The 15,629-nt window shown below is 46.0% G+C and overlaps 1 protein-coding gene across 2 annotated transcripts in view; it reads left to right on the forward strand.

Annotated features, from left to right (window-relative positions):
* LOC146197737 (putative RNA-binding protein EEED8.10) overlaps positions 1 to 15,629 on the forward strand; it is a 135,373-nt gene that overhangs the window by 106,433 nt on the left and 13,311 nt on the right. For both annotated transcript variants that reach the window (XM_084599648.1, XM_084599649.1), the window contains exons 16-19: positions 1,228 to 1,315; positions 5,138 to 5,278; positions 9,546 to 9,656; positions 10,712 to 10,759. In XM_084599648.1, coding sequence (XP_084455774.1) covers positions 1,228 to 1,315; positions 5,138 to 5,278; positions 9,546 to 9,656; positions 10,712 to 10,759 — 388 coding nt within the window. The remainder of the gene's footprint in view (positions 1 to 1,227; positions 1,316 to 5,137; positions 5,279 to 9,545; positions 9,657 to 10,711; positions 10,760 to 15,629) is intronic.

Consider the following 15,629-nt stretch of genomic DNA (forward strand, 5'->3'; position numbering starts at 1 on the left):
TATAAACAATGATGAAATAGGACAATATATTTCAAATAAATTTTCTTTTCGTACATTATCGATGCATGCCTCAATATCAGCTAATGATGGACATGTGACTGCCAACTTGATATCAGCCACACTATCACTACCTGCATATGAAATACATGACCACCTTCTTCACTGGCTCAAAAACTCGTTTAACACGCCTCCACAACATTACCATAGGTTGGAACCGACACAGCCCTTTTAAGCATTCGGTTATACCACTGGAAAGTAGGAAACTAATTAATTCCTGCTCCCTTTTCCAGATCCTGAATATTGGAAACACCGCAGATTAGGCAGTGGTTAAGCTATGGCCTAATTATTTACACACAATGTATGCTCGTGACATATGGGAAGAAAACGAGCATATTACTGCTAAGAGGGCAGTCTGGCAGGAAACAATTAAATATAACTGGTGGCTTGTGTTGAGTCGTCCGCTATTTGAGGTAAAGTTTGACTTCCTCAGCAGTCGGAACATCTCGCGAAATGAGTAGTTCTTAGATAGGCATATCTGTTAGCACCTGAAAGTTAGGGCTACAAATCGCAACAAAGCTGACTACTTTTATCATACGAACTTACCTCAAACCGCATGCACTTTTTTTGCCAATGCACTGGGCTTTGCATCGGTACGATGTCTCGTTTGAGGTGAGCTTTCTTTGTTTCCCTACCGAGGCTTCACATGACACCGAGGTTCATTTCAGTCTTCCAGTAGAAAATGGTTCGAACACATGAATCCAATCTGTGTGCCGCAACGTGTGAAAGCAAAGGAAACTTCCACTCTGAGAAGTCATGCTGTGAAGTCGTACGATTGGCATAGAGAGCACTCGAACGCGCACAACACGCCGAAAGCCAGAACCTAATGTATTCAGGAAAAGGAGGCGAAGATTGAGCACGGTAGAAGTTGCAGGAAGTACTATAAGGGAACGAACAAACATAAAAGAATGCGGGCGCATGACGTGGGTTCTGGACGAGCTATAGTGGTGTGCCTGCTGATGAAAATGGGAGAAGAGAGCCTGTCTTCACGGTCAGAAATGCATGACCACTGAGTGGTAGGGAGACAGTGTCATTCTTGTTAACTTTGTAACAACTATGAACTTCCATTGCTGTGCACAGAGTCGGTCGGGCAGGAACAAATTCCCCTGCAGCACTGAGAGGCAAGTGCATCCATTAGAAACCCTGCATTTTTGTTTCTCTCCTCAACAGGTGACCGATTGTGGCCTGGGCAGTCTGTCATGCCAGGGTCTTCTCCAGAGCGTCGAAGCTCGTGGGTGCCCTTATGTGACTGACGGAGGTTGGTATGAATTGTGTCTGAAGCATGGCATGTTCTGCCATTCGATTCACATACAGTGCACAACAAGTGGTGTGCTACACTCATGCAGCGCCGGTTAGAAACCAATGCTAAAGTGCACAAGCCGTGCTTGTCATGCCTGTCATTGTTTGCCATGTTGTTTGCTGTGTGTTCTCTGAGCTAAGAAGGTAAATAAAATGGACCGCAACCTGCTGCCGACGATTATACAAACAGCTATGGAGCTTGTAGACTTTCGGCGATTAGCTGTTTGACTGGTGACTGATGTCGTTGCTCAGCACTGCCGATACGATTGTGCCCTCTGTGCGAGAGTATAAATATTGATGCTTTGGGAGCCACCGCTAAATAAAACAGGATACAGTCGAACCCGGATATATCGAACTCGAAGGGGATCGCGAAATAGTTCGATATACAGAAATCGGCTTGTGACGGCACTTACGATACGAAAAAACTGTACGTATTTGTCGCGTAATCAACCCAATCCCATAATGATCCCACCCTCCACTTTTGCACCCGAGAATTTGAAAAAAAAAAAAAAAAAGCGGTAATTGATTGCAAGTGATTGAACGATCAATCACATGTAAGTGATTGAACGATCTCAGCAACGAGCGGCCACGGCAGGGCGAAGAATTTCCATTTGTTGGAACTGCGTCCCTCTCGCCGCTCGAGCCACCGTGACAGCTCAAGAGGTTTCTGTGTCGCCGCGGCAGAAATTGCAAGCGTTTTCGCTTGCATGTCGATGGCGCGTGCCACTCTGTTTGGGTCGTCTCATGCACAGCTCATTTCTTGGCAGCGTGCCAAGATGCTGCGCAGTGATAACGTCGGGCTGTGTTTATCTTTTGATAGCTCCTGTGGTGGCGGGAAACGAACTTGGAAGAGTGCCCATGATGGCTTGATTGCACAAGCCTGGTTAGATTTATCACGCTGCACTTGGGGCGGGCATAGTCCACTGCCACAAAATTGTTGGAAAGCGTGATAGCTAAATGCTGTTCGAAGTGAAAAATGCTAAAAGTCAGTGTCATGATCGCAGCTGACCGCGTGCTTTCGTTGATTCATACATGCAAGGATAAACGACTCCCGGAAAAAAAAAAAAAAACTGCCGCTTTTTAACGTCCGCAGCAGCCATATCTTACGCTACGCCACGCGTACAGCATAAAGATAAGAATGGACGACTCTCGCAAAAAAAAAAAAAAGAGCGAGAGAGAGAGATCTGCCTCTTCTTAACGTCCGCAAGCACCATAGCCACGTCAGCCGCCGCTCGCAGAGGTTTCGCAACACACATTGGAGAAAGCGTCCGACGTTCTGTCTAAAAACGGGCTGAGCTGGCGTGACGCATGCGTAGCGCGTGATACTGCGAACGAACGCCAGGAGAGAGGAAGGAGAGAGATAGCTCGGCAAAAGAAAGGGCACACTTTTGCGCTTCGCTCTATCGCGTTTTTTCCCCTCTCATTCCCACCGATTCTCTCTGGTTCATTGACGCACATGGCTTGCAAACGTCACGTCACGTGCTGACGCGCGGGAAACTATAACAGCAGATGCGCGCGCCTTTGGGGAATTGGTGCGGCGCTGCCCTAGACCAGCCGTCGCCGAACTGTCCCCTCTCATTCCTTCCGTGCGTGGCTTGAAAACGTCACGTGGCAAACGGCCGAGGGTGATGCGATCGTCTTTGGGGAAGGCACACTTTCCTGTGCGTGGTGTGGAGTTCGATATATCGAATGGCCGGTGAAATTGAGTTCGATATATGACGTGGCTTTCCTATACTTTTACATGGGGTTTTCAAGGGGATATTCCGTGAGTTCGATATAACCAAAATTCGATATATCCGGGTTCGACTGTAGTAAAAATCTGGGTCATAGCTTTGAATAAAATCTGTGAAAAGTCAAAAGACAAGAGGCGTCACACATACGACGGGATAAAGCCCACATATTTAAAAAGGTTGGATAGCAAACATACTAAGCTATCTAACTACAAACTTGGTTAGTACCAAGCTCATTTACGGGGAACAAGTGAGAAGCAAACTACTAGATGAGTAAAATAAGCCAAAAAAAGAACAAGTAACATGCGAAATTTGCATCGGCGCATGAAGAAACACGTGCACGTGTTTCTCTTTACCTAGATGGCTGATGTAATAATAATACTTAGATAACAATGTAGGTAATAACGTGAGAATGTTAGAGCCCTCCTGTACTAAAATATCTGGCGTCGGTGTGGGTGTTGTTGGCATTGCTGGTGAAAACTCCCGAGCATGCCTCTGGAAGGTGACATGGCCTTGTTGACTGAGCGAAGCCTTACCTGGTGTAGCGTACACATACCCATCCTCTGAGCCCAGTTGTTGACTATTGATAAGAGGTGTTTATGCTGCTGACAACGCCAAACACGCTGCCGTCGTTGAAAATGACATACTGAAGGGCGAAGTCGCATGCACCTCTCGCTGTCATCTGCTGCGGCACTGGCTGCACGTAATCGGCACTGTCAGTCGAAAGAGAGTACAATTTTTCTCAACTAGTACTGCGCAACATCTACACTTGCATGAAAAGAACGCCATCATGTACAGGGTGCTATACACGACGCCGTTGTTTTCATGCTAGGCTATGCTCGTGAAACAAAGAACTAGCGTAAGCTGTGTAGGTGAATCGCACCGACCTTACATTTCTACAGAACAAAACATGCAGGCATTAAGCCATGAGTATGGAGCTGACCTTCATTACAAAGTCAGTAAAACATAGTGGTGTGGTGACAGAGTGTAAGAACAAGTTTTACAGTGCGCGATATCATGCATGCACTCATAATGCGTCATGATGAATCACGATGTGTGCACATCATGCAGTGCATCATGTGCAGTGTAGCATTTGGAAGGTTCTTGACCACGGGCTTCTTTGTCTGCCTTCAAATGATCAGACAAGGTGTGAACAGGAATCAGCTGCATGGATGCATAATGAACAAGTACACTGTGCTGGCGGTACTTGCCTCTATGTGCCTTATTTCATGTTATGGTAAGGGTGCCACAAATAAATCGAGGCCCCTATGATAGCAATAGCTATAAAGCGGTAAACAAATTGCAGGGTGCAAATTTTAATTTTGCGACTAGATGACCAGTTTGTGAAATTGTGAAACATATCTACAAAAGCGCTCATAGCACCAAATAAATACTGTTGCATTCTTCTCGAAGGTCATCTTGAGTATGCGCTTTGCAAGGATGAGTGTTGTTTCTTGCTTTGACTTCTTGTGATGCTGTCTTCCTTCCATGCTGTAAGGCATCGGACTTTCCGGTTATTATGTTTTGAAAATTCGGCAGTTTTGCTTTGTGGGTGTTTGGGTTAATCTCGTTTTCTTTTTTTTTTTTTTTTCAGCAAATAATATTTTCGATTGATTTATATTGACTTTTTCAGTGATTGAGTTGCTGCACTGGAATTAACGAGAGGGTGGGGAATCATGTCTGCTCGATAGAACTGCTGGCTCAGTCACTATTTTTTTTATAATGCTCGTGCATGGCTTTTGTGTTCGCTTTCCTACATGTGCTTGATAAAGTGTTGCCTGTCCGCAGAGGTGTATATGCTAGCAGGGCAGCACCTTAGATCATGCAACTGTGCCGATCAAATGGCTTTCCTGACTAGTTAGTTTTTAGCTTTGACTAAATATGACTTGTGCTAAACTAGTTGGTATCTATGCTCTACAAGCAAAGAAAGCTGGCTTTTTTTCAGTTAAGGTCGGATTTTAAAAATTGAATTTGGCATTTTGTTTTTGTTTCTTCTGTCCAACCCCTGCATGTCATCTACAACCACTATCCCTAATTGTGGTCTTGTATAGGTGTGCAGATTCTTGTCGAATTGTGCCGTGACCTGAGGCTGCTCGACGTCAGCGGCTGTGAGCGTGTGACTACTGCTGCGGTGACAAGCTGTGTGGACATCGTATGTGAGCGGCCAAATGCACTCACCATTGTTGTAGGAGGTCAGTTTTCTGTTCCACGGCATTTATCCTTTTAGCTTGACATTGCTAAAGGGCTCATCTGCACGAGATGTGAAAAATCACGAGGATGTCATACGTGGCCACGCAGTGATTGGTTGCTGGATTGTACGATGTCATGAGGCCAGATGACATGGCCAAGTTGGCAGGCGGCACCAGCTGGTGCAGTTCTTTTTAAGGCGGAAGCCTTTATAGGCTCATTGGTGTTAGTATAATCTGTGCATTCGTGAAATGTGTCCGCGAGGTTCCACGGGATTGCACGGGATGTCAGCGGGGTTCTGTTCAACTACTAAGAAAAAAAAGTCATTTTCCACAGAGATTCGAACTCCTACCCCTCCGATCATCAGCTGAGTGCGTTATAACCAACTAAGACATGCCGGGTAGTAACAAAAATATCTTTAGTTATCTTTGTTTAGCGCTCGGGCCGTCTTCATGGCAATGTAAGGGCACAACGACGACGCTTTCAACCTGGTTTCGTGGTACATGCCATCTGCCATTGGCTGTGAAGACTAAGCACCACACAAGTGCGTGCAATTGTCGCTGAGTGGAGCTGCTCACCTCAAATCCAGCATGAAAAACCACTGTGTGATCGGCGGGGCTCTGGCAAATAAACACTACAATAGAGTCAGTCAACCCCAAGGGTTTTTGTCTTATCACTCCTCATCATCATCATCAGCCGGACTATACCCACTGTGGGGCGAAGGCCTCTCCCATATTTCTCAAATTAGCTTGGTCCTGTGCTAGCTTCATCCACTTGATCCCTGCGAACTTCTTAACCTCATCCACCCACCTAACTTTCTGATGCCCCTGATACGCTTTCCTTCCCTTGGAATCCAATTTGTTACCTTAAGCAACCATCGGTTGTCATCTCTTCGCACTACATGCCCTGCTCATGTCCATTTCTTCTTATTGATTTCCTCTTGAATTTTGAGTTCTCTGACTCACTCTGCACGCTCTTAAGAGTTCTCAAGAATTGTTAGATGGGGGAGCCTTGGATCTTGGGTCAGACACGCTACCCCACACAGGTGCATTTGTACGGCTTGATTAAAGCAGGGCTTTATATCTGTGTTGGGTTGTCTTTCATTTGAAGCGGTCGTTGGTGACTTTATCTTATGAATAGAGGCATAAATTAAGGGATTATTGATCCAGCGAGTAGCAAAGTGCATGTTCGCAAACGAGGATTCTCAGCCGCACATGAAAGCCTTAAAGGTCACTTGAGTCTCTCCTTTAAAGTCACTTGAGTCTCTCGAATCTTCTTCATGCTGAACTATGCTGCAGCATCATTGCTGCTGGGGTTATATACAAAATTCAGATCCCATAAATCAATCATGAAATATGTGCTGTTTTTAAAAAAAATGTGTCTTTTCATGTTCTTTAGAGGCTTCGTTATTAGGCTATTGGAATTATTTTTGTAGTCATAAGCATGGTATGGCTCTCTAGGCCATCCTGATATGGCAGTTGGCTTTTTACCGGAGGCACAGTTTGCTCCTGCATATAACAGTACAGAAGCTCGGAGAGCTGCACATTCTTTCTAGGCCGGTTTTGACATTGTCGCACTAGGGCATCCAAGACTACAGTGTGTTTTATCGCAGTTGCATGAAAGGTCACATTCCCCAGAAAATTCAAGCGTCGATGTGGCGAGCGAAAAATTATGGTCATGGCTCTGGCAAGGGGCAGCTGGTTCCTAACATGGCTGGTATGGACTGGATGTAAGGTTGCCTGACGTCACGGGACCACTTGACATGGCTGATTTGGCAGGAGCTGCCAAATGGGGTCTCCTTTCAAACTGGAGGGTGGAATCAGAGTCAGTCTTTCAGAACCCTTGTATTCTGAGTAAGACACCTAGGTTGCGCAGGTACCTTTGTGCGGCTTGGTTTTAAGTGGAGCTTTATATTTACCATATTTACTCGCGTAATGCTCGCACCTCCAACATTGGCCGTCAAAAATTGAAATTTTTTTTCCTCACATAGTCATCGCACCACCAATATTACCACCGCGAGAGTCGTCTGCTAGTAGTAACAAGCGCCATTTTTGGAGCGCTACTGAACCTAACTGGCCTCGTTGTGTGCACGTGCTACCAGGCGGCGATAGCGTGCTCGGGTATATCATCATCATCATTGGTTATGCTCGTCTTCTTTTTTTTTTAACCTTCATGATGCTCATAGGCGCCATTTTGCGAGGTGTCTCCGCGTCTCGTTGTCATTGTTCCTTCGTTCCGCCCGTGTTACTTGCTTTGTTCCACCGTCTACCGTGTTCTTGGTGCCACATCGTGGTGGGGCAGTATGCAAGTTATGCAGCTGCTTTTAAGCTGAAACCTTTCTGGTATGGGCTACAGCATAGCAACCGCGCTGCTAGCAGGCACTTTGGCGTCAACGAGTTCTGCGTAGATGCGCTACTGGAGACAGTGATTGCAGTGTCGATACGGACTTGGATGAAGTCTCTGATCGAGAGTATAACTGTATGGTCTGCTGTGAGCATTATACCACGGAACGCGGGGAGTGATGATGAGGCTGCGTGCGGTAAATAAAGTGCTTTAGCAATTTGTGCTTTTTGCGACCCTGTACCTTTATAACAAGTGTAAGTTCTGCTTGAAAGTAATGTTATGGTTATATTTACAATAGCTGACCTAAGAATCCCGATTCGCACCTATTTAAATTTGCTTTTAGCGCTCCAGAACATTTGCTCCAAATTTTTCCCGCATAATTATCGCACCGTGCCCCCATCTTAGCATCAATTTTCCGAAAAATAAAGTGCGAGCATTATGCAAGTAATTATGGTATATCTGGTGGCCGCTCACAGTATATGACTGTATGATAGTGTGTGTGTGAGATATAAGTGAAGAAATTAAGGGATTTACAGATTGTGCGACTAGCAAAGTTTTGTACACGGACAAGGATCCACAAGGAGACTTCGCAAGTTGGAGCCATTACCACTATTGTGTCTTACCCTTAAAGGCGGATCTTAGGTGTCCCTCCAACTTTGAAGAGTTATCTTAGAGATGCCTTCCGTACTCAAGCCTTCTTCACAATTGGTGTTTGGCCAGTTCATATAACCCTGATTAGCTGTATATGGGGTTTTTGTCCTTGCTTTAAACGTACCATCATTTTCTTCTCTTTGATGCCTCTGTAAATCTACACACCTACCACATACTTTGCTGCTTTGTTGCTCTTTGTGTGTCCAGAATGGAAGCACTCGATACAGACTTGTACTCATTTAGTATGTGCAATGTAGATCGTTCAGGAAGGGTACGAGCTCACAACCACGTGCAATGTGTCAACCCATGGAGGATGTCAGCCATTTAAGAGACTCCCTTTTATAGCTTGAATACCATGTTGTTTGATAAGTCTGAAATTGAAGTCTGAATCGTCAAGCTTTTATTTTACACATTATATGGCGGGTTTGCACATTGGTGATGGTACTGGGGAAAATGGGAGTGAAGCCTGGAAAATCAAGGATGGAGTTGCAATGGAAAATCAAGGAGTGTGTATGAAATTTCAGGTGCTCTTATAAATTTCCTTTATGGTGTGCGTCATGGTGGCATGAAGAATTTAAAATAATCGAGTATATATCTGAAGAGTCTGGGATCCAAATTCTCAGTTGAAGACTATATCTGCTATTGTACCGTTGGCTATCAAAAACAGTACCAGAAATTCTCACGGTGAGAGTCTGCATTCTGCACCATGATGGCCTGCAGCAGTTAGATCCAGCAGTGGGGCAAATGTGATGACCCACCATGCCATGCTCACACTGGGGGGAAAAGAAATTCTCTTCACCGTTTCACTCTTTTACTTACTGTGTTCGAAACATGTGCAAACATAGCACAGTTTCTGGAATAATGACGGTGCTTTCATCAAAAGAAATGTGCAAAATTTTGTTGGAATTTATTGCACGTGCCAACTTTGGCAAACATTAAAAGGGTTAAAGTGAGTTTAAAATAAGGCTGTCAATGTTATAAAAATTGTATCTAGTTCCACTCACAGTAAAAGTAAAAAAAAAAAGAAAAGAAAAGCAAGAACCTATCCATGTACAGCATGACATGGTTTATGACCGGCCAGCCGTGACAGTGGTTTCGGCAGATGGCCTTAGTTACTCTCCGCGGCTACCGCTTGAGATGCATGTGACTGACAATTTGCAGAGTACATCATAACTGCCCAACCTATACAATGGGCTTCTAAATCTGAAATATTGAAGAACAGTTTGAGGGCTATCAAATCGGTGATTGAGAGAAACAGTATGTCTTGTTTCTTTTCAGGAACGTCCGTTCAACGAGAAAAGGTTTCTCTGGAACAGGAAGGAAGGTTGAAGGTAGACATTCGTAACTTTTGCTTGGAACATTATCGGCCAGACAGGCTGGAACGCATGTGTGAGTAATCTTCCACTTCTCTTTTTTGGTTTCCTGCCTTTCTTGCTCTGTGCATTTTTGTTATATCAAGCAACTTCTTACCCAAATTTTGGGTTTACAAACTTTCTTAGGGATGAAAAAAATGAATGACTCATACTGTGCATGAAAGCAGATCTGTGGCTGCATTTATATGGTGCATGGTAGAGCTTTACCAGCTACATGCTGGCAATCAAGAATGAGCAGGGTTAGTACAAGCCAGCACAGCAATTTGTATTGTTCACTTCAGAGTTTTCGCAGGCAGTTCAGCAGAGAAAAATCTGGCAATGTCTGCTCGAAGGAATCATTCACAGCACTTCATCACATTTGCTGCACTGAAACTTTCTCTCTTCTTTAGCTTTTGCCTTTGCTTCTGAACAGTTTCTAATAAGAGAAACAACATCTGCGTCTCCTCTGTCACTGGCAGCCATTTTTTGAAGCGGGAGTGCTTGCCGAGACAGCTAACTGTGCTTTTCACCAGCATTCAGATTGCTTTCATGAATTATTGCAACCAGGGAGGATGTGTTATGTATTTTGTCCATGCAGCTGGCAAGGGAGTGGTAACTGGCTTGCTGGGAACGGCTCAAAAATGACATTGTTCTTCATTTGCAGAGTTGCGATCGCAAAATTATTTTTAGCTACTGACTTCTTTGTCTCACTAAACAGTGAACACCTGTGCGTCTGAATCGGGTTCGTTGGAAAAGCTCAGCAGATTGTTTTTGTTTTTATGGTGGGTGAGCCAGCATCTCCACTGTGCATGAGTTTTAATACCTAGGTTGCCACATAGACAGTAGCTTTACAAGCTTAAGCCTCAACCATGTTTTTTCCGTGTTATGATCTCGTGTAGCTGCAGTAAGTATAGCTGCTCCATTATTTTGCGTGCCTCTCAAAGCAGCAAGATGTTATCATGAGCCTGGTGTGATACTGCAGCTTAAAGGTTTTGTTGGTCTTGTACATTGTTAGCAGAATTGAACATTGTAAGCAAGGAAGGCACTACCTTCACTATGTTGTGGCTGTAATTTACCTCTGTCGTCTTGCAGGTTATCATGGTGATGATGACTGGTATGGAGAGCCGGATGGCTATGATGGTATGTATAACACCATGATGATGACTTACATTCTGAAAATAATGTTGACAGTACCAGTTACCGCCAACCTCACTTGTAACGGTTCCACTTGTAATGAACACTGGTTTATTGTAAATGTAAGTACAGGCACGACCACTTCCATCTTTAACACCTCTAACTGCTCGGAACAGCTAGCGCTCCGTGGAGCGCCACTTTTGGCCGCCTGGTGAACTATAGTGCGCAGGCACAGTGACAGCTGTAGGTGTGGCCTAGACTGCGTTGCCTGCTAAAGCGCGGCGGCTCCGCTAAACGAGCCGAACCTGGCCTGTTTTGCAGTGAAGCTGCTCTTGCTATCTGCACGGAAATCGCAAGTCGAGCAGAGCTCATGGCTGCGCCTGACTCTGGGCAGCATGTGAGGCAGCAGTGGCTGCTGCTTCTCGTGTTCGAGAGAAAGTACTCATGCGCAAAAAGCACTGACTAATTCTTTCGCATTTTTCAACAAAAAAAGAAACTTCATATTACTGTTAAAAGTAGACGACGAAGCGCGTGTGGTCACAACAGCGCAGCTGATATCGTTCACTTACAACATTTGAAACAACGAGTAAGTCAAGAGAAAAAAACTGCATCTAACTCGAGGCCACACGATGAGCCTATTGCGCCCGAAGCCAAGCCAACTATGCTGCGAATATTTCACAGGAAAAAAATGCGGTATCAGCATTGCGTTGAAGAGTTTAGCTGAAAAGGACATGAAGCATAACCGATGAACAGGCTTATTTCTGCGCCTGGTTGCAAAATTACGAAGCAGTACTGCCGTGTTTATGCTGCTGATAATGCGCACCTTAAGATAATGAAATCACTAAACGACTGAAGTTCATATTTAATCAGCCAAAGGATGAGACACAGGGAAGAAGAGGACAGGACAAGGCTGGACTAGCAACTGAATGTTTACTGAGCGAAAGAAAACAACGAAGACTTCTTCCGAAAAGCACGCGCGCAACCCAACCGGTGAAATGCCTGGAAATTGAGAAGAAGATGAAGAAGAATAAAATTCAAAGTCAATTCAAAGTCAAGGCCTAACTAACGACTTTTCTAAAAGAGGAATTCTTTACAATGAAGGCTAACCGATGCCTCAGCCACACACTTGTCCTCAGCCTTAGCAATGTAATATGCCTCAACCAACTCTCGACAGAATTGTTTACCATTGCTGTAAACTACACCCATATACTGAAATCAGGCGTACAAAGAGACAGCTCATCCTCTGATTTACACTCCCGGGATTGCACATGTAGCGCCAGATTAGAATTTGCCTTCTCTCCCAGAGAATCAGAGTGCTCCGTCAGGCGCACATTTAGACATTTGCCTGTCTGCCTGTAGTAGCACTGGCCACAATTGAGCGGAATGCGATAAACCGCATTCTTTCTGCAGGTGATGAACCTTTTCTTATGTGACACTGTACAACGAAAACTACCACGAGCTACATTGTCGGTCCTCTTTCTAACTCTGGCGCACAAGCCTCCTATCTTGTTTTTCGCTGTAAATACAGTAGAATCTCGATGATACGAATTGCAAGGGAGCACGCAAAATATTCGTATCATCCCGAATTCGTATGATTCAAAACAAGTCAACATCCACATGGGAATGAATTGAAAATGAACCAAAGTTTATTATGGCGAACTACTTGCGGCCGAAAAAGTCCGTAATGCTTGTCTGCACTTTTTTGCTCTTGATGTCGCGGACAAGCTTCGCCTGAAAGGCATAAAACCGTGCCGCGGTTTCGTCGCTCACGCTGCTGGCACTTACGGTGCGGCGCAGAACGTCCAAAGCGGGAAGAGTATCTGCCTTTGACGGTGGCTGATCACACTCGTCATCAGCGTCACCATCGCTGTCAGGCTCACTTTCGCAATCATTCGCTTCATTGACCAAGTCTTCAATAGACCTCAGCCCACAGGTCGCGACGTTGTCGTCCGCGGTAACGAAGTCCCGAACCAAAGCTTCAGTTTCCAGATTGTCCCAGCCATCAATCGTGAGGTCTTCGTCTGTCTCTTGACAATCTCCTGCCGAAGCCGCAGCAAGTCCGATGGCAAATCCGCACTTCTAAAACAGTTCGAGATTGTGTCTGAAGTTACACTATCCCACGACATGGCTAGAAAGTGCAAAGCATCTAAGAGACTGATCCGCAAGTTTGCTTCTTTACGGTCAATTTTTGCCAGCAGACGCCTCACTAGAAGTCCTTTGAAATGATGTTTCACATTTCTAATTATCCCAGCGTCCAGTGGCTGAAGATGGCTGGTAGTGTTTGCCGGCAGGAACCTGACTTTCACGTTATTGAATGTCATTTCCTTTGGGTGGGCAGAGCACTGGTCCACGAAAAGCAAAATTTTCCGGTTTCTTGATGCCATTTTCCGATCAAGGCTTGTCAAGAACTCGCGGAAAAAATCTCCAGTCATCCACGTCTTTCGGTTGCCTTTGTAAAAGACAGGCAAACGCTCCGCCGATCGGAAACACCTCGGTTTCTTCGACTTACCGATGACGGTAAGCTGGAGTTTCTCGGATCCATCCGAGTTGCAGCAAAAGAGTACTGTTACTCTCTCCTTGCTTTTCTGGCCGCCCTGGCATGCCTGGCCTTTTACGCACAAACTTCTTTCTAGTTGAAGGTTGAAAAAGAGGCCCGCCTCGTCGGCATTAAATATGTCACGTGGCGCGTACTCCGAAATCAGCGCCGGCAGCGTGTTCAGCCACTCATCTACAGCTGACTGATCCACTTTCTTGCCTTCACCTGAGACGACCCGGCAGACAAGACCGTGCCGCTCCTTAAACCGGTGCAGCCATCCCCCAGACGCTTGGAAATTTTCAATTCCAAGCGAAAGCGCGGCGGTGTCGGCTTTTTCACGTAGCACCTTGCTGTCCACGTTGACGCCGGCCGCTGTCACTTCGCGGAACCAAGTCAGCAGAACCTCTTCCAGCTTGACATGGGTCGCTGTTTTAGCCTGCTTCACGTTCGCACCGAAGTGCTGCACATTCTTCAAGATGACATCTCGCTACCCAACAATGGTGCAGAGTGTTGACGGTGCCAACCCTAGCTCTTTTGCTAAGTCGACACTCTTCTTCTTAGGGTTTTCGTCAACCCTCTTCAGCACTTCAAGCTTTTCCTTAAAAGAAAGGGCTTTACGCTTCCGCGACATTTCGGCAGCAGGGAACGCTTGCGTCTTTCTAACGTTTGGGCAGTTCACGTCACAGCGAACGACAGAAAGAAGCGGTGAACGGAGAACCGGAGAACTACTGTAGCAGCAGCCAGCGTCACAGTCCTCCTGGGAACAGCCGGCGAGACAACTTTTCGATAGACCAATGAGCTGCCAGCAAATGAGTGACATACACGACTGGGCACGTGCTTCGCCTTGGCCGTCCTTGTCTAGTGCTCGTCGGTTTGCTACGAAAGGGAGGGGGGAGTAGGGTGGCTAGTGGGGTGAGAGGCGTTGGAGAGGAGAGGCAGCGGCCGCGGTGGGTACCCTCTCCCCCTGTGAGCTCTTGCGCTGAGCTGCTCGGTGGCTTTGTGCGTTTGTACAACGTTCGTTCCTATCATTCGCGGCGGGGGGAAGTGGGGGGGGGGGGGGGAGTTAGCGGCGGCCGCGTTGGTTATGTTACCCTCTTGAGGCCAGCCGCGCCGGCCCGCTCGCATGCACGACTGGTTTGCACGTTCGTATCAACCGCGGCAGGTTCAGAAACTCTTCGTATCAACCCGGATCTTAAAGTATTCTATACAATGTAGTCCGTTCAAAGCATTCTTAAAATTCGTATCATCCCGAAATTCGTACCAGCCGTAATCGTATCATCGAGATTCTACTGTACAATGTCAACGTCGTACCTTGCCGCAAGTTTCTTGAGTCTGTGCGAAACGCCATGGAGGAAAGATATGGCAGCCACCTTCTTTCGCCGCGTCGCCACACCAACATCAACCTGCCCCGTTTTACTCTTCCTCGAACGTGTTAAAACACGTTCTGACAGGCGAGCAAGATGGGCAGTTGGAAAGTCTGCCGCCAACAACTTTGAAATTGATTGTGAAAATGCATCTTCAACACGGTGATGGCAAGATTTACGTAATGCGGACTTGATGCATGCGACCGCCAACCCATCCTTTACCAACCTCGAGTGGTCCGATTCAAAGCTAAGCAGAGACTTCCCTGACCTGGGGCTGTCTCCAAAGCACAGGTCCAAATCCAGAAACTGTATATGTTGATCTTTAGGAAGCTCATACGTAAAAGGCCCTGACCTTGCTCTTTGAACATTGGTAACACATCTTCCACCAACCTATCAAAACCATCCTTATCCAAGAAAATTAGGTAGTCATCAATGTAGCGAAACGCTACTATACCGAAGGCATCCAAACCTGGCTTCAATGCGGTGTCAACTTTAGACAGAAAAATGTTGCCGAGCACAGGAGTGATCTGCGACCCAATGCATACCCCTTACGTCTGAATGTACAGTAAAAGCTCGTTAATTCGGACTTCTAGGGACCGTAAGATATGTCCGAATTAACCGAATTTCCGAATTATCGAGAGAACAAAAAAAACAAACATGCACGATTTTATCTCAGCATACCTTTATTACTTAAAGTAATCATGGATGCTTGTCTGCTTTCCCGCAGAAACCCGCACGGATACTATTTTCCTCAGTCCTTCCAGGTGCTCAGCAGCACGCATGCCATCTGCAGTGCCCCAACAAAATTCCTCTAACACAACGAGGGCCTCTGCTGCTTCCTTCACAGTGCGAGGGGGGCCGAGGCTGCTCCTCTCGTAGCCCCTCTTCCTCCTCCGAATTTTCGCCGTGCAGTACGTCCCGGACAATTTCTTCCTCAGTTAGAGAGCCGGCTGTAGCAACGCCGTCATCAATGCTG

The sequence above is a fragment of the Amblyomma maculatum genome, chromosome 3 (genome assembly GCF_055883805.1).
Source record: "Amblyomma maculatum isolate TAMU_Amacu chromosome 3, ASM5588380v1, whole genome shotgun sequence".
Lineage (NCBI taxonomy): Eukaryota > Metazoa > Arthropoda > Arachnida > Ixodida > Ixodidae > Amblyomma > Amblyomma maculatum.